We start from the raw sequence: 19,076 nt of genomic DNA, 5'->3' as shown, positions 1-19,076 counted from the left end.
TGTGTGTGTGTGTGTGTGTGTGTGTGTGTGTGAGAGAGAGAGAGAGAGAGAGAGAGAGAGAGAAGGAGAGAGAGAGAAGGAGAGAGAGAGAGAGAGGGGGGGAGGGGGAGAGAGAGAGAGAGAGAGAGAGAGAGAGAGAGAGAGAGAGAGAGAGAGTGTGTGTGTGTGAGTGTGTGAGTGTGTGAGGGATGGAGGGATGGAGGGATGGAGGGAGAGAGGGAGAGAGGGAGAGAGGGAGAGAGGGAGAGAGGGAGAGAGGGAGAGAGGGAGAGAGGGAGAGAGGGAGAGAGGGAGAGAGGGAGAGAGGGAGAGAGGGAGAGAGGGAGAGAGGGAGAGAGGGAGAGAGGGAGAGAGGGAGAGAGGGAGAGAGGGAGAGAGGGAGAGAGGGAGAGAGGGAGAGAGGGAGAGAGGGAGAGAGGGAGAGAGGGAGAGAGGGAGAGAGGGAGAGAGGGAGAGAGGGAGAGAGGGAGAGAGGGAGAGAGGGAGAGAGGGAGAGAGGGAGAGAGGGAGAGAGGGAGAGAGGGAGAGAGGGAGAGAGGGAGAGAGGGAGAGAGGGAGAGAGGGAGAGAGGGAGAGAGGGAGAGAGGGAGAGAGGGAGAGAGGGAGAGAGGGAGAGAGGGAGAGAGGGAGAGAGAGAGGGAGGGAGGCAGAGAGGGAGGGAGGGAGAGGTAGTTCTATGTTCCATGGATCATTTCGCACAGCGCATCTTTGTGATGCGTAACGATTACACCACCTCCTACACATTAGAGAAATAGAAACTGTGGTGAGGAATAAAATCAGTTATCCAGGAGAAACTTTTCCAGATTGTTTTCAAATTTTACTTTGCCGTCTGTCAGACATTTTACGTCACTGGGTAAGCGATCAAACCTTTTACTTACAGCATTAGGCACCCCTTTTTGTGATAAAGGCAACATTAATGTGGATTAATAAATGTCATTCTGCCTTCGGTATTGTATCCCGTACATAATTGTTCCTTTTTAACTGTAGTGGATTAATTACAACAAAGTTCACGAGGAAATAAATACACTGTGAAGCTGTAGCCAGTGGGTCCAACCCCTTAAAGAGACGATCATGAGTGAACACCACGTATTATTCTACAGCACGTATTTGAGCAACGAAGATTTTATTTCTTTAAAATTAGTTACCCAAGAAAATTATTCCTTATGACATTACTGAATGAAAATATGCGAAATATGTCAACTTACTGGATTGTCCCTCCCAAGATGTGCACTGATTCTATGTGCAAATGTGGCTCAACTAAGTTGTTTTAGGAATTACAAAATGTGCTTTTTCCAGTTTGAATTCTCAGCAATGTGGACAGCCATGAATTTTGAAGTTTCCAACCTGTTTATTATTTCCTCACCCAGTGTTACACTTACCATTTGTGTAGTACGCCTAGACATGCAGAAATGAATTTGTTGAGTCTTTTTATAACTGAGGGCGAGATCATTTGCAGAAAACCAGCCAATCATACTTTTAAGAACTTTGTTTACCATTTCTTCTGTTTCTGTATGTATACTTGGATTAATTACAACCCTAGTGTCATCTGCAAAATGAATTAATTCTGCTTGTTGTATATTAGGTGGAAGATTGTTTACATAAATGAGGAACAATAGTGAACCTAAGATTGTGCCCTGGGGCACCCCATACATGATTTCTCCCTAGTCACAATTATTTCCCCAGACTGTATTGGTTGAACTACTAGGGACAAGTTTCTACATCTTTTGGTTAGATATGACATCATCCATCGTTTGGGTACACCGGCAATTCTATAAAGCTTCAGTATATCAACGACAATACCGTGATTCACACAATCAAATCTCTTAGATAGGTCGCAGAATGTACTATCCGGCGCTATTTTATTATTTAATGCTTGTAAAATTTGGTACGTGACCATGTAAATTGCGTTATCAGTATAACAACTCTGCTCAAAGATTTTGGAAAATTAGAGAGAGAGAGAGAGAGAGAGAGAGAGAGAGAGAGAGAGAGAGAGAGAGTGAGAGAGGGTGGGGGGGCACGTACCTGCCTGTAACCAGCCGCCAGCCACTTTGCAAGTAGGTCAGTAAGGTCAGTGTCGCAAATTAACCTATTCTCGCAGCGTGCAGCGTTCGCTTTTTTTTTTTGTGCCTTCTTAATCTCCAGTTCAGTAGTTTAGTTATTCGTATCACATCGTAAGGATAGCAAGAGAACTGCATGCTTTTTCTACTAGTGTTCTCCCAAAAGGCCAACCAAATATCTGAACGTACGTAATAATGTACAATTTACAACATCTGGACGAAGAAAAACCCTTCCCTGTACACAAATAAGAACGTAAACAGATAAACATTTCTTAATGAACGTCACATCTACTGAGCAGTTTTCCATGTTATTTGGCACTTAGAAAGAAAGGGAGATAAAAAAGGATCAAGTAAAAACACGCTATTTTTTGCCTTATAAATATTGTTTGATATGTTTGTATGTACGTATTTTACTGAGCAAATAAATTATGTTTTTAGATGTTCGAGCAACACTTAACCTATTCTCTTACTTCTCAGCAGTGTGGAGAATTTACCACGTGACCTTAGTTAAGAATTTTCACAATATATCTTTTTTTAAGTGAAGTGATACGTGGAACAATCAACAGAACATTGAGAAATAACTTTAGGAAAGACTCAAAATTAAGTCATTCAAAGTAAAACATTGGATGACTATTAAAAAGTAAGAAAACTAACTACATGACGAAGAAATGAAATTTCTAAGAGCACTGAAGGGGTGTACAAGACAAGAAGAGATTCAAATGTAAGCTATATATGAGAAGTTCATGTCTAATCGACAAAGCTGGTTAGGACATCTAGCTAGGACGCCAACTTCGAGACAACCAAAGCAATCATTACATTTCAGTCTTTTAGGTACAAGATCTGTTGTAAGACCAAGAAAAAGACGGCTGGATAGTTAAAAGACGTAACAGCCCTATAGCATTGACGATGACGAAAGAAAAATTTTGATTTGGTCATTAGTAACATCTATTGTCATTGTTAGGTACTTAATTTTATGAAGTTTTTTTTGTTTTTTTTTTTTATCAAGGATGGTCGCTGAAACACACACTCTACCGTTCAGGTGACAGATTGCAGAGCAGCAAATCATCATAACAAAAACAATTTTGGCGCCGATGTGTAAACGAAAAGACAACGAGAGTGACAGGCGGCACTCAGTACAGGAGTAGTACGCCACAGGCGCTGCTGCAGACACTCTTGTCGACTGAGGTAAGAACGTCACTAGTGTAAGAGAGGTTTCAGGTGAATCGCACTCGCGTATTTCTGTGGTAAAATTAAGACGAAACCAACTGCTACGGAAGACCAGTTGCTTTCGACGCATTTACTGTGGGTAAAACAGGAAGGAAAAACAAGAAGAATTTTGTGAGACCTGAATTTCTCCCAGTGTATACAATGTTCATAAAAACTTATGGAAATGCAGCCGATTGCCGTCGTCGACCACCGCCGATATTTCAACAGGAGCACACCCTACCATTTTCAAGGCAAGACTGCAGTAAGTAAGCGTTGTGCAAGGAAATATTAATACCTCGGTTTTCAGAGAAACTCTGGAAAGATAAAACAAACACAAACACACACACACACACACACACACACACACACACACACAATGTAATCACTAGTGCCGTCATAAACCAAAGATCGTAAGAAGTTACAGATAGTGAAGTTAATAATCAATGGATGGGGTAGCATAAACTTTGTCCCTCTGTTTTATGAGATGCGTGAGAGCAGGAGTCCATGCAGAATTTAAAAGGAGAACCACAATCTTTATTTATAAGGTTACTTGCTAACTTAATTTCAGTATCTTCCTTAGCAACACTATCCCAGTAGCTGGAAGAGCATGCCAGAATCTCCGTGTTGTCTTATTCCATAGGATGACCGGTGCCAAGAAAATATTCTGCAATGACGGGTTTGTTGGGCTGTTGGAAGCATTTGTGCCGCCAATGCTAAGTACAGCCGTCCTCTACAGTCCTGATACTCTCACCAATATCTGCCATGCCACAACTGCAAGGTATTGTAGACAACCGCCTTCCGCAAGCTACGATCATCCTTTATGGAACCTAAAAGGACGCTGATCTTAGACAGTAGTTGAAAAACACACTTCAAATCACATTGCAGCAAAATACGACCAATCTTGTTCGAAAGGCTGCCTGCGTAACGGAAGAAGACCGTAGATTCTGGTGCCACCTCGGTATCGTCCCTCACCCTGTGCACGGTTCGACGATAGCACAACGCACGTCTGATCTGTGTTTCACTATAACCATTCTGACGAAAGGTGACTTCGAGATGGGCTAACTCAGCTGACAAACTCTCAGGGTCCGAGATGACATGGACGCTGTGAACCAAGGTACGAAGTACCGCTTCACGTTGAGCAGGATGATGGAAATTTCGCCTGCTGATCAGTGTGAGCAGATTTCCTGCAATCAGCATGCCCCAACGTACCATCCACCTTCCTCTCGACTAGCACTCCAAGGAAGAGAAGACAACCATCCTTATCCATCAGCATTGTGAAACAAATATTCAGGTGGATTGAATTCAGGTATCCTAAAAGGTTGTTCAAATTCTCACTGCCATGGAACTCCAAAACAGCAAAAGTATCGTTGTGCTACAGACAAATTGTGCGCCGGGTGAGTGATGATGGTATACCGAGGTGACACCAAAGCTTACGGACTTTTTGCCTTACGCAGGGAGAATTTCGAATAGAGTTGGCCATATCGCGGAAATATAATGTGAAGTGTGTTTTTCGACCGCCATCTAAGGTTAGCGTTCGTTTAGGTTCCGTAAAGGACAGTCTTGGTTGCCTAAATCGGATGCCAACTGTATTCCTTGCAGTTGTGGCATGTCATATGTTGGTCAGACTATCAGAAGTGTGAAGGACCGGTGTACTAGGCATAAGCGGCACGCACGCTTACAACAGCCTAACAAATCCGCCACTGCAGAGCACTGTCTTGGCACCGGTCATCCAATGGAGTATAACATCACGGAGATTCTGGTATGCACATCCTGTTACTGGGATAGTGTTATTAAGGTAGCTATTGAAACTAAATTAGAAATTAACTTTATAAATGAAGATTGTGGTTCTTGTTTAAATTCTGCATGGAGTCCTGCTCTCCCCCATCTCAAAAAACAGAGGGACAGAGTTCATGCTACCTCACCCGTCGATTATTAATTTTACTGTCGGTAACTTTTGACGTCGGTCGTCCTTGGTTTGTGATGGAGCTAGTGATTACAGTGTGTGTGTGTGTGTGTGTGTGTGTGTGTGTGTGTGTGTGTGTGTGTCGGGGTGTGTGTGTGTGTGTGTCGGTGTGTGTGTGTGTGTGTCGGTGTGTGTGTGTGTGTGTCGGTGTGTGTGTGTGTGTGTCGGTGTGTGTGTGTGTGTGTCGGTGTGTGTGTGTGTGTGTGTGTGCGTTGGTGTGTGTGTGTCGGTGTGTGTGTGTCGGTGTGTGTGTGTCGGTGTGTGTGTGCGCGTTTGTGTGTGTGTGCGTTGGTGTGTGTGTGTGTGTGTGTGTGTGTGTGTGTGTGTGTGTGTGTTGGTGTGTGTGTGTTGGTGTGTGTTGGTGTGCGTGTGTGTGTTGGTGTGCGTGTGTGGGTTGGTGTGCGTGTGTGGGTTGGTGTGCGCGTGTGGGTTGGTGTGCGCGTGTGGGTTGGTGTGCGCGTGTGGGTTGGTGTGCGCGTGTGGGTTGGTGTGCGCGTGTGGGTTGGTGTGCGCGTGTGGGTTGGTGTGCGCGTGTGGGTTGGTGTGCGCGTGTGGGTTGGTGTGCGCGTGTGGGTTGGTGTGCGCGTGTGGGTTGGTGTGCGCGTGTGGGTTGGTGTGCGCGTGTGGGTTGGTGTGCGCGTGTGGGTTGGTGTGCGCGTGTGGGTTGGTGTGCGCGTGTGGGTTGGTGTGCGCGTGTGGGTTGGTGTTCGCGTGCGGGTTGGTGTTCGCGTGCGGGTTGGTGTTCGCGTGCGGGTTGGTTCGTGTGCGGGTTGGTTCGTGTGCGGGTTGGTTGGTGTGCGGGTTGGTTGGTGTGCGGGTTGATTGGTGTGCGGGTTGGTTGGTGTGCGGGTTGGTTGGTGTGCGGGTTGGTTGGTGTGCGGGTTGGTTGGTGTGCGGGTTGGTTGGTGTGCGGGTTGGTTGGTGTGCGGGTTGGTTGGTGTGCGGGTTGGTTGGTGTGCGGGTTGGTTGGTGTGCGGGTTGGTTGGTGTGCGGGTGCGCGCGTGCTTTTTCTTTCCGGAGGTTCTCTGAAAACCGAGGTATTAAATTTCCTTGCACAGCGCTTACATACTGCCGTTTTGTCTTGAAAATGGCAGAGTGTGCTCCAGTCGAAAATCGGCCGTTGTCGACGACGTCACCCAGCTGCATTCCCGTAAGTTATTTGAACGGGAAGGAGTTTTCCTTCCCAGTTGCGATACGGTAGTTGGACGAGGCGTGACTCACCCGTCGGGGGAGGCGGGCGCAGGAACTCCTTGGACAGCGCGACGGTGGGCAGCTCCACAGTGAGGTGCAGCACCAGCGACACGCCCAGTGACGTCACCAGCACGCCGATGGCCGTCTGGATCTGCGGGAAAGAACAGCCAGCATGGTTACTGCCGTCCGCACAGCCCAGCTCACTACTACAGCCGGGCACAACAGCCGAGAAAGATGTACGGTAAACAGGAAAGGGGAGCGACCACTCTGAATGACCAAAAATTACCACACGAACTGGACCTGCGCTTAACACGCAAGTGACTAAATAATAATGGAATGTGTTCGGTTGTACCCATAATCAAGATGTCGTGTTTTCACTCTGACAGCGTATCGTCTTCTGTAATGTGATGGACAAACGGTAAGTAGACAGATAAATGGCCCGCCCGGTTAGCCGTGCCGTCTAACGCACTGCTTTCCGGGCGGGAAGGCTCTGAGCACTATGGGACTCAACTGCTGAGGTCATTAGTCCCCTAGAACTTAGAACTAGTTAAACCTAACTAACCTAAGGACATCACAAACATCCATGCCCGAGGCAGGATTCGAACCTGCGACCGTAGCGGTCTTGCGGTTCCAGACTGCAGCGCCTTTAACCATACGGCCACTTCGGCCGGCAGGCGGGAAGGCGTGCCGGTTCCCGGCACGAATCCGCCTCACGGATTAGTGTTGAGGTCCTGTGTGCCGACCAATCTGTGGATGGTTTTTAAGGCGGTTTTCCATCTGCGTCGGCGAATGCGGACTGGTTCCTCTTATTCCACCTCAGTTACACTATGTCGGCGAGTGCTGCGCAAACACTTTCTTCACGTACGCATACACCATAATTACTCTACCATGCAAACATTGGGGTTTCACTCGTCTGGTGTGTGACGTTCCCGGGGGTGAGGGGGGGAGGGGGGGGTCCACTGGGGGCCGAACAGCACAATAACCATGGGTTCGGTGTGGGGCGGCGGTGGGGTAAGTGGACTGCTGTAGCCTGTTGTGGGATTGTGAACCACAGAGGGGTACGGCGGGGACGTGGCCTCTCCGTTGTTTGTAGGTCCCCAGTTCCACACAATACAATTCAAATACACAGACAAATAACCATAAAACCGGGAGGAACCATGCCAATATCGTGTAACACCGTCTCAAACCTGACTTCAGAGAGGAAGAGCGTCCTCAAGATCCGTAAAGTGTAAAATTTCCGGTACTGACATCATTTAAAATATTTGGGCTAACAGGCCGTGACCGATGTATAGAACTTTCTCGTAACGTTTCTCGCCGACTGCGGGAGATGTTTTCAGAGGCTAAGAAGGGAACTGCAACCAGAACTCGAAACAATATATACATGTCAAAAGCCTCTCTATACATGCTTGCATGATAATGCGATGTCTCCGATATGACTTTCGTCTCAGTGAAATACGGATAAATCGGCCTGTGTGGCTGGTCCCGGCGGAGGTTCGTGTCCTCCCTCGGGCATGTGTGTGTGTGTGTGTGTGTGTGTGTGTGTGTGTGTGTGTGTGTGTGTGTGTGTGTGCGTGTGTGCGTGTGTGTGTGTGTGTGTGTGTGTGTGATTTGGTTGTCAATGTTGCGACGTAAGAATGACGATCGATTACTTTCAATCGAGAATGTTGGCATTATAAGAGGTAATCTAGTAGCCGACATCACCTGACTGTGGTGCCCTCTACACAGAAAAAAAGGAGATGTTAAATTAGATAAAATTTGGTTGTCAACGTTGCAACGAATAAATGACGATAGGTTACCTTCAGTTGAGAATTTTGGTATTTTGAGAGATAACCTTGTAGCCGACGCCTCGTGACAGACTATGCTGCACAATACATTGCTAATACACTCCTGGAAATTGAAATAAGAACACCGTGAATTCATTGTCCCAGGAAGGGGAAATTTTATTGACACATTCCTGGGGTCAGATACATCACATGATCACACTGACAGAACCACAGGCACATAGACACAGGCAACAGAGCATGCACAATGTCGGCACTAGTACAGTGTATATCCACCTTTCGCAGCAATGCAGGCTGCTATTCTCCCATGGAGACGATCGTAGAGATGCTGGATGTAGTCCTGTGGAACGGCTTGCCATGCCATTTCCACCTGGCGCCTCAGTTGGACCAGCGTTCGTGCTGGACGTGCAGACCGCGTGAGACGACGCTTCATCCAGTCCCAAACATGCTCAATGGGGGACAGATCCGGAGATCTTGCTGGCCAGGGTAGTTGACTTACACCTTCTAGAGCACGTTGGGTGGCACGGGATACATGCGGACGTGCATTGTCCTGTTGGAACAGCAACTTCCCTTGCCGGTCTAGGAATGGTAGAACGATGGGTTCGATGACGGTTTGGATGTACCGTGCACTATTCAGTGTCCTCTCGACGATCACCAGTGGTGTACGGCCAGTGTAGGAGATCGCTCCCCACACCATGATGCCGGGTGTTGGCCCTGTGTGCCTCGGTCGTATGCAGTCCTAATTGTGGCGCTCACCTGCACGGCGCCAAACACGCATACGACCATCATTGGCACCAAGGAGAAGCGACTCTCATCGCTGAAGACGACACGTATCCATTCGTCCCTCCATTCACGCCTGTCGCGACACCACTGGAGGCGGGCTGCACGATGTTGGGGCGTGAGCGGAAGACGGCCTAACGGTGTGCGGGACCGTAGCCCAGCTTCATGGAGACGGTTGCGAATGGTCCTCGCCGATACCCCAGGAGCAACAGTGTCCCTAATTTGCTGGGAAGTGGCGGTGCGGTCCCCTACGGCACTGCGTAGGATCCTACGGTCTTGGCGTGCATCCGTGCGTCGCTGCGGTCCGGTCCCAGGTCGACGGGCACGTGCACCTTCCGCCGACCACTGGCGACAACATCGATGTACTGTGGAGACCTCACGCCCCACGTGTTGAGCAATTCGGCGGTACGTCCACCCGGCCTCCCGCATGCCCACTATACGCCCTCGCTCAAAGTCCGTCAACTGCACATCCGGTTCACGTCCACGCTGTCGCGGCATGCTACCAGTGTTAAAGACTGCGATGGAGCTCCGCATGCCACGGCAAACTGGCTGACACTGACGGCGGCGGTGCACAAATGCTGCGCAGCTAGCGCCATTCGACGGCCAACACCGCGGTTCCTGGTGTGTCCGCTGTGCCATGCGCGTGATCATTGCTTGTACAGCCCTCTCGCAGTGTCCGGAGCAAGTATGGTGGGTCTGACACACCGGTGTCAATGAGTTCTTTTTTCCATTTCCAGGAGTGTATATTCGGCGGTCGCTCGAGTTCTGGTTGCAGTTCACCGCTTCACCTCTGAAGACGTCTCCCGCAGTCGGAGAGGCAACGTTATGACAAGGTCTTATACATCGACCACGGCCTATTAGCCGGGAAGTTTTAAGTGAGTGCCGTCAAGCTTCTTCAGGTACGGCATACCCATCAGAGCCCAGCCACTGATGATTAGATCCCACATTGCTACCAATACGCCGAGATATCCGTCGCTACGTTACACCTGCTCCTCCAAACCTTATCACACATTTTTATGGTGTTAAGCTCGGTAATTTAGCGGGCCTAATCCATATATTGCTCTTCGTAAATTATCTTCGGTTTCCTGTATAATCATCTGGTCATCAGCATGTAACGGAATATTTAATGGTATTCTAGATCCTGTTTTAATTTCTAACTGTAATTCACCTTTCCATTTCATAACAAGACCGTCAATATGTAAATTAAATTAAGTGGGTGGTAGACTGCACCAACTCTCTATGGTATTAATAAGGTGTTTAGGAAAACCTTTTATTTCCAGTATTTTCCACAAAAGATTTTTTTTTACCTTATCAAAGGCTTTCTCGTAAACAGTAAATACTAAATGCATTACTAAGCCAAATTTCCGAGGTTTTTCAATAATTTGTATCATTGTTTATACGTTATGATTACTCTAATGTCCGTTTCTCAAGCCGGATTGTTCTTCTGACAATATTGCATCAGCGATAGTTCGTAATCTTTGATTAACAAATTTTCCATAAATTTTATTCCCTGCATTTAGCAAACTTATTCCTGTATAATTTACTGTGTCTTTCAAGAACAGTAAATAGATTGAGCCAAATCGAGATATAATACAACTTGTCTTTAAGACAAAGATAATAGCTTTCAAAGGAAAGAATCCAGTCACATCGAAAATAATAATAATAATAATAATAGTAATAATAATAATAATAATAATAATAATAAATGAGAAAATTTTAGAACAAGTGCCCCCATTTCAATTATCTAGAAAGTGATATTAATTTTTGCTATAAGAAAGACATTGAGAAGAAGAATAATAAATTGCAAGCCATCTGTGGGATAGGTGGAAGAACTTGGGAAGAAAAACAAGAAAATAAACACAAATTAAATTCTATAAAATTGTGGCTGTACCTACTCTTGTATATGGCTCCCAATCATGGACAGTAACAAAAACTCGTATACAGGCAGAAGAGATGAATTTCATGAGACATGTAAGAGGATTAATAATATGGAGGATATGGAGGATTAATAATATGGATAAAATAAGGAACGAGAAAATAACATCAGATTTAAAAATCTTTTCGGTTAATGGCAAGACAGAAGAGAAGAGAATGAAAGGATCATGTGTAGAGACTGATAGAAAACAAACTGCCAAAAAAGGTTATGAATTATCGGCTGATTGGAAACAGAACTAGGTAGACCTCGTAAGAGATTGATGAAAGGACGTTAGATATCGGAGCAGGTGACTACAACACCTAATTCTTGGAAAGAGATGACGACGACTATGATGATGTTGATTTAGCGGGGCAGTTGAGGTGCGACAGGACTCTGGTTTTCGTCACCTGATGAACCTATGACCTATGTGTGCAGCTCTGAAAACGCCTGCAGTCATCCTGGGAATGTCAGCGGCATTCTCATCACGAAAATATGTAAAAAAGGGCAATACAGCCTAGTTCATTTTCATGCTAATCTGACTGGGTGGAGGGGCGGTCGGCGGGGGGGGGGGGGGGGGGCGGCGGCGCAAGTTATGGTAAACAAAATCACAGAACCACCTCCAGCGTGAACTAAATCTCCACTCCACATACCTTGCAGACCAAATGCCTCATTGGGTCACTAGTTCACTCTAAGCCTTGAATCATCTGAAAAGACGCAAAATCGCCGCTCTTCGGATTACACCACATGCTTCCAGGCAGCTACTCTCCAGTTGCTGTGTTTTTTGCTCCATGGAGACGTGCAGTTCCATGTGCCACACTGAGCAATGACCCTTAAGCAACGTTTGCACCTGTGTGCCGTGCGGCTGTGGCTGTGGCTTGCCCCACGTGGAAGTAGAGGAACACTGGTGTGAATGTTATCATTAGTACGCACGTGTTGATGAAGAGGCATGCAACCTATACGTGTGGCTGTACTTTGCGTGCAGAGCAGGCAGTCACAGCCACACGGGCAATTAGGCGCAAGGCGGACAGGTGTAATTGTACCTTTAGTGACTTACTCGACAGGGAATGGTCAGTGTATACCATTCCTTCGCATCGTTCGCCCGGAAACTGGTTGAGACGCACGTGCATTCACTGACAGCAGATATGCCAGTAGCGTTTAAAACCGGTTGGCATCGACAATGTGTGACAGTTGTCTCTTGCTCCAATCAGTTACTATAATTTTACAAACATTGTTTGAGCCGTGTTGCATGACTGCGAGTAGTACACCATTCCTTGTGGACGAGTTGGACAGTTTGCTCTAATGCATACATGTGTAGGGAAACGTCAATAACGGTGTTGTTGAGGGCACGTCAAAACAAGTTATCTCAGTCCTGCAGTTCTGCCACTCCCTGCTTCGACCCATTTTACAGCGATAACTCTATGCAACAGACTGGAAAATTGACTTACTTCGACGGTGTTGGGTTATGCAACCGTACGTCATCAGTTGTAATCTATCTATAGGGATCAGAAGCGAACATCGTGCTCTTTCAAGAGGGAAACTAATATTTCTTCGGATAAGTTTACGATGTTGGAGTGGCTTCTTTCTAGGATAGAGGGGAGGTCTCGAACTAGGCTCTGAATCCTTTTTCTGTACATAGTATCTGATCAAAACCATTCGCCACCTGTGCGTATAAATTAATGTGGTGTGTGTGTCCAACCTTCAACATTTGGCAGGTGTAATGTTGGGGACATTTTTAAGCAGGTTCCTGAAAGTCTTTGGAGAAACGGGAGCCCATTCTACCTAAAGAGCTGAAACCAGAAAAGATCGAGACATTAGACGCTGAGGATTGGAGCGAAGTCAACGTCTTGAACCATCGCAAATGTGTACCACTTGGCCAGAGTCAGCACTCTGGGCAGGGCAATCTATTTCAAGTATGTTATTTTCCACAAACCATCGGCTCAAAGTGCTGTGCTATGACCAATACTTTGTCATACAATTAATCATCGCTTCCGAACTGTTTCCCAGTGCACAGTGCTGTAAAAGCTGTTCATATCGTTCCACATTTAGCGGTTTCCAAAGCACAATAAAGGACCGCACACAAGTCACGAATGACGCTCTCATAGCGCAGAACCGCCTCCTCCATACTTCGTCCGCAGTTCACGGTCTAGTGGCTAGCATTGCTGCATCTCGATAACGGGGTCTCGTGTTCCATTCCTGGCTGCGTTGAGGATTCTCTCTGCCCGGGGAATGGGTGTTTGTGTTGACCTCCACCTCCACCTCCACCGCCACCTCATCATCTGTGACAGTAGCTAGAGTGGATTGTGTAAAAGTTGGACTGTGTAAAAATTGGGACTTTGTACGGGCGCTGATTGCCGCGTGGTTGAGCGCCCCACGAACCAACTATCATTATCCTCATCCTCCATACTTCGCTGTCGGCGCTAAGCACGATACAGGTAATGTTCTCCAGTCATAACGTCCTTCATCACTGGCAATCAATGTTTTTCTAGTCATCTATTATCCACTGGCGTCGCTGTTGATATCACCTCACGCATCGCTTAGTATTGACTACTGAAATATTTTACAGGAAATGTATTCGCAGTTGCGAATGTGGACAACCTTCAGCTATATAATGGAATGACGACAATGAAAATTTGTGGTGGACCGGGACTCGAAACCGGATTTCCCGGTCATTGCGGGTGACCGCCTTGCCATTAGGCTATCCGAGCACGACTCACGGTCAGACCAAAGTTTCGACCGTATGTATACAGTACGCACTTTTGCATGCGTTCTGTATATTCCCGTACAGGGGAGCCATTTTAATTAAAAGTCCCTTCCTCGGCGTCGAGGGATAAATACGATATTGCAATGCTTGTTTTCTTCAGAAATGCGATGCAGTGTTCATTCGGGCATGCATGTCTGTCCGAAGGAACATTGGATCGTACTTGTGAACAACACAGGCACTGCAACGTTGCGCAGAAATATATCTCTGAGGAGCTGCTAGGGCATTGTTCCTGATTGCTTTTAAACTCCCTACGCACAGTCTTTGTACTAACTGACTGCTGATAGCACAATGGGATTCACGACTGATTCCTTCCGCTGGTTTCATGTGACTTTTTTTTACACCCGCCGCCCCCGACCCTCGGCAATGTGTTCTATATCTACATACATTCTCCGCAATCCACCGTAAGGTGCGTGGCGGAGGGTACCTCGTACCACAACTAGTATCTTCTCTCCCTGTTCCACTGCCAAAGAGAACGAGGGAAAAATAACTGCCTATATGGCTCTGTACGAGCCCTAATCTCTCTTATCTTATCTTTGTGGTCTTTCCGCGAAATATAAGTTGGCGGCAGTAAAATTGTACTGCAGTCAGGCTCAAATGCTGGTTCTCTAAATTACCTCAGTGGCGATTCACGAAAAGAACGCTTCCTTTCCTCTAGAGACTCCCACCCGAGTTTCTGATGCATTTCCGTAACACTCGCGTGATGATCAAACCTACCAGTAACAAATCTAGCAGCCCGCCTCTGAATTGCTACTATGTCCTCCCTCAATCCGACCTGGTAGGGATCCGAAACGCTCGAGCAGTACTCAAGAATAGATCGTATCAGTGTTTTATAAGCGGTCTCCTTTACAGATGAACCACATCTTGCCAAAATTCTACCAGTGAACCGAAGACGACTATCCGCCTTCCCCACAACTGCTATTACATGCTTGTCCCACTTCATATCGCTCTGCAACGTTACGCCCAAATATTTAATCGACGTGACTGTGTCAAGCGCTACGCTACTAATGGAGTGTTCAAACATTACGGGATTCTTATTCCTTTTCATCTGCATTAATTTACATTTATGTATATTTAGAGTTAGCTGCCAGTCTTTACACCAATCACAAATACCGTCCAAGTCATCTTGTATCCTCCTATAGTCACTCAACGACGACACCTTCCCGTACACCACAGCATCATCAGCAAACAGCCGCACATTGCTATCCACCCAATCCAAAAGATCATTTATGTAGATAGAAAACAACAGCGGACCTACCACACTTCCCTGGGGCACACCAGATGATACCCTCACCTCCGATGAACACTCACCATCGAGGACAACGTACTGGGTTCTATTACTTAAGCAGTCTTCGAGCCACTCACGTAGTTGGGAACCAATCCCATGTTCTCGTACCTTAGTTAGGAGTCTGCAGTGGGGCACCGAGTCAAACGCTTTCCGGAAGTCAAGGAATATGGCATCCGTCTGATAGCCTTCATCCATGGTTCGCAAGATATCATGTGAAAAAAGGGCGAGTTGCGTTTCGCAGGAGCGATGCTTTCTAAAGCCGTGCTGATGCATGGACCGCAACTTCTCTGTCTCAAGGAAATTCATTATATTCAAATGGTTCAAATGGCTCTGAGCACTATGGGACTCAACATCTTAGGTCATTAGTCCCCTAGAACTTACAACTACTTAAACCTAACTAACCTAAGGACATCACACACATCCATGCCCGAGGCAGGAATCGAACCTGCGACCGTAGCGGTCGCGCGGTTCCAGACTGAAGCGCCTAGAACCGCTTGGCCACAACGGCCGGCTACGTTGGGAAAGAGATTGCCAGTGTTGACCAGATAGTGTAGTTTATTGAGACCCTCGGTATAGTGTGTACGCAGCATCTGCCCTTACCGTTCCGAAGTCGGACAGGAACCCGGCGGTGCGCACGCTGCCGTCGACGTAGATGAGGAGGGCGTAGTGCGTGAGGTAGACGCAGTAGACGAGCGCGCTGAGCGGCCGGAACAGCGGCAGCCCGAGCAGCCACTGCAGGGGGCGCGCGCGGCCCTTGCAGCAGGCGAGCAGCATCCAGGCGAGCGCGAGCGACCACAGCGGCCGCTGCAGGCCCGCGTACAGCGCCGACCACGGCTGCGGCACCGCCGGCCACCGCCCGTACAGCGGCAGCGCGCTCGGCACCGCCAGCACCCACACCGCGCCGCTCGCCGCCCACAGCACCACCTCCTGCCACTGTGCGGCAGACGACAAGTGACAGGGTGAGCGACAGGAAGGTCTCGCAATCTACTGGTCGCCCTACTAAAACACCACCAATAGTACAACACACACGCGTGCGCGCTTAAACCTTACTTCCAAAATAACAGTACAAAAATTTCTAACAAAATTTGCTTCGAGCATGTTTTCGACAGAAAATGGGTGTCAAATCAAGGCGACCTGGCAACACTGTAATCACACCTAAGTATCTCCATTCGAGACTGTACAGGCCGGAATTGCAGCGGGTACGGTACGTAGAATTTCGCATTATGCGAGTTAGATTCCGGCTCTAGGTGCATTTTTACTAATTTGAGATAGTGTGATGCGTTACCTGGTTCTCTAATCGCTGTACAGCAGTTATAGCAGGTTTTATACACAGAAGCGCCAAAGATACTGGTACAAGCAAGCGTATTCAAATACAGAGATGTGTAACCAGATAGCAACGCCTATGTAAGACAGTACCTGGCGCTGCTAGAAGATTTAAGGGAGTTTGAACGTGGTGTTATAGTCGGTGAACGAGCGATGGGGCACAGCATCTCCAAGGCAGCGATGGAGTGGGGACTTTCCCGTACGACGATTTCACGAGTGTACCGTGAATATCAGGAATCCAGTAGATCATGAAATCTCCGACATAGCTGCGGCCGGAAAAAGATCCTGCAAGGACGGGCTAACGACTACTGAAGAGATTCGTTCAACCTGACAGAAGTGCAAAACTTCCGCAGATTGCTGCAGAATTCAGTGCTCGGCCGTCAACAAGCATCAGCGTGCGAACCTTTCACCGTCACGTCATCGATATGGGCTTTAGGAGCCAAAGCCCACTCGTGTATCCTTGATGACTTCACGACACAAAGCTTTTCGCCTCGCCTGGGGCTGTCATCACGGACATTGGACTGTTGATGATAGGAAACATGTTGCCCGCTCGGATGAGTCTCGTTTCAAATTGTATCGAGCGGATGGACGTGTACGAGTATGGAGACAACCTCACGAATCCATAGACCCCGCATGTCAGCAGCGGACTGTTCAACCTGGTGGAGGCTCTTTAATGATGTGGGTCGTGAGCAGTTGGAGTGATATGGGACCCCTGATACGTCTAGATACGACTCTGACAGGTGACACGTACGTAAGGATTGTGTCCGATCACATCTGCTCCATTCATGTCCATTGTACATTCCGACCGACTTTGGCAATACCACTAGGACAATGCGACACCCTACACGTCCAGAATTGCTACAGACTGGCTCCAGGAACACTGTTCAGAGTTTGAACACTTTCGCTGGCCACCAAACTGCCAACATACGAACATTACTGAGCATATATGCGATGTCTTGCAACGTGATGTTCAGAAGAGATCTCCACCCCCCTCGTACTCTTACGAATTTATTGACAGCCCTGCAGGAATCATGGTGTCAGTTCCCTCCAGCACTACTTCAGACATTAGTCGAGTCCATACCACGTCGTGCTGCGGCACTTGGTTCAAATGGCTCTGAGCACTATGGGACTTAACTTCTGTGGTCATCAGTCCCCTAGAACTTAGAACTACTTAAACCTAACTAACCTAAAGACATCACACACATCCATGCCCGAGGCAGGATTCGAACCTGCGACCGTAGTGGTCACGCGGTTCCAGACTGGAGCGCCTAGAACCGCACGGCCACACTGGCCGGCGCTACGGCACTTCTTCGTGCTCGCGGGGCCCCAACACTACATTAGGCAGGTGTACCAGTTTCTTTGGCTCTTCAGTGTATAAACATGTATAATTATTTAATGTTGTGCATTTTTAACTTCTCGCGGCGTAATGAACAATCCATCAAATTTCGAGCGTGCTGTCGCTCAAGTACTATTTCTTCAACTAATATTTCGGCCGCGTAACGTTCTGGAATCCTGACAGTTAGTCGCAGGACTGACAAGGTGCCAAGGGCAGGCTTATGTACTCCATAACAGCAGTACTGGGGATACGGGTCACAGGTGCTGGACGACGGCAAAGAGCTACACTTACACACTCGCCACCTGTATATTTGGTGGCGGTAACACCTTGATCACTTCTCTAATTTAATTACATTAAGAGCCGGATTCCATGTATTATGTAAATTAAAACCATTATATATATTTATTAAGTTATCGGTTAATTTTGTTTCTATGACTTCCTTGAAAACATAATCCGAAAACTCAGAGCTGGACATTAAAATCTTTGTGTGACTGCAGTTCATCGAAGGACGCGCATCTACACAAAGTTATGCCACAGCTGACTTATCTGGTTGTAGTAAGCATGTGTATCTGCTGTGTTCCCAAAACTTCTCGTGAATGGTGAGTGTTGTCTGACCTCTATATGACTTACCACAATTTCCTTTCATCTTATTTTCACTTTGATGTTGAATTTTACGACCAGATTGGTGGAGTTGCTGAGGGTAACTCCCTCTCCTCTCTTTTAGCTAATTTATTTATGCAAGACTTCGAGGACAAGGCAGTGTACTCTGGCAGTTTTAAATCAACAGTCTTCTGGAGGTACGCGGAAGACACACTTGTAGTATCCGTACATCCATCTTTCAGAGACGGTTACGGGACTCGGTTGCTCAGTACAGAATATCAAATCACACACCTTTCAGCCGTCTAATTAACGAACTGTCATTTTATTTAGCTACCAGTTTCGGCGATGTACTACGCCATGTTCAGGCCCTCTCAACGACTTTTGGGAAGATTCCGATCTCGGTTCCGGCCAAAATAGAGACCAACATTCAAATATTAGTATCTGTAGATTTCTGCTTCATACAGCGATCACTGCAACCATCATCTGCCGGCAGAAGAGAAGTCGTGGGATTAGTATTGTCTCTCAAGGTCCTACACTTCTCCGCAACCGAAACTGACCCTCCACCAGGTAGACTTGTTTCAGTTTTTCCATTCTTCTGCAAAGAATTCGTGTTAATATTTTGCAACCATGACTTATTAAAGTGATCCTTCGGTAATACTCTCACGTGTTAGCATCTGTTGTCTATGGGATTACGCTAAGCTCCCACCTCATTTTGTTTTCCGCGTGGTGCCATCCGGTAGTGGCCGGGACTCGATGAAGTGAAGTGATCGTGTGGCATTGGAAGTCTTTTTTAGTTGGCGCCACTTCGGCGACTTGCGTGTCAATGATGATGAAAATGATGAAGGGCACAGAACACCCAGTCCCCTGCCGGTAATCGA

General features: G+C 47.3%; 1 protein-coding gene across 1 annotated transcript in view; it reads right to left on the bottom strand.

Moving 5' to 3' along the window:
* LOC126095629 (nose resistant to fluoxetine protein 6-like) overlaps nt 1-19,076 on the bottom strand; it is a 193,644-nt gene that overhangs the window by 1,400 nt on the left and 173,168 nt on the right. The window contains exons 10-11 of the mRNA XM_049910393.1: nt 15,540-15,872; nt 6,448-6,568 (exon numbers count right to left, since the gene is read on the bottom strand). Coding sequence (XP_049766350.1) covers nt 6,448-6,568; nt 15,540-15,872 — 454 coding nt within the window. The remainder of the gene's footprint in view (nt 1-6,447; nt 6,569-15,539; nt 15,873-19,076) is intronic.

This window comes from Schistocerca cancellata, chromosome 8 (assembly GCF_023864275.1).
Source record: "Schistocerca cancellata isolate TAMUIC-IGC-003103 chromosome 8, iqSchCanc2.1, whole genome shotgun sequence".
Lineage (NCBI taxonomy): Eukaryota > Metazoa > Arthropoda > Insecta > Orthoptera > Acrididae > Schistocerca > Schistocerca cancellata.
Note: the sequence above shows the minus strand (reverse complement) of the source record. Positions and strands in the feature narration are given on the sequence as shown.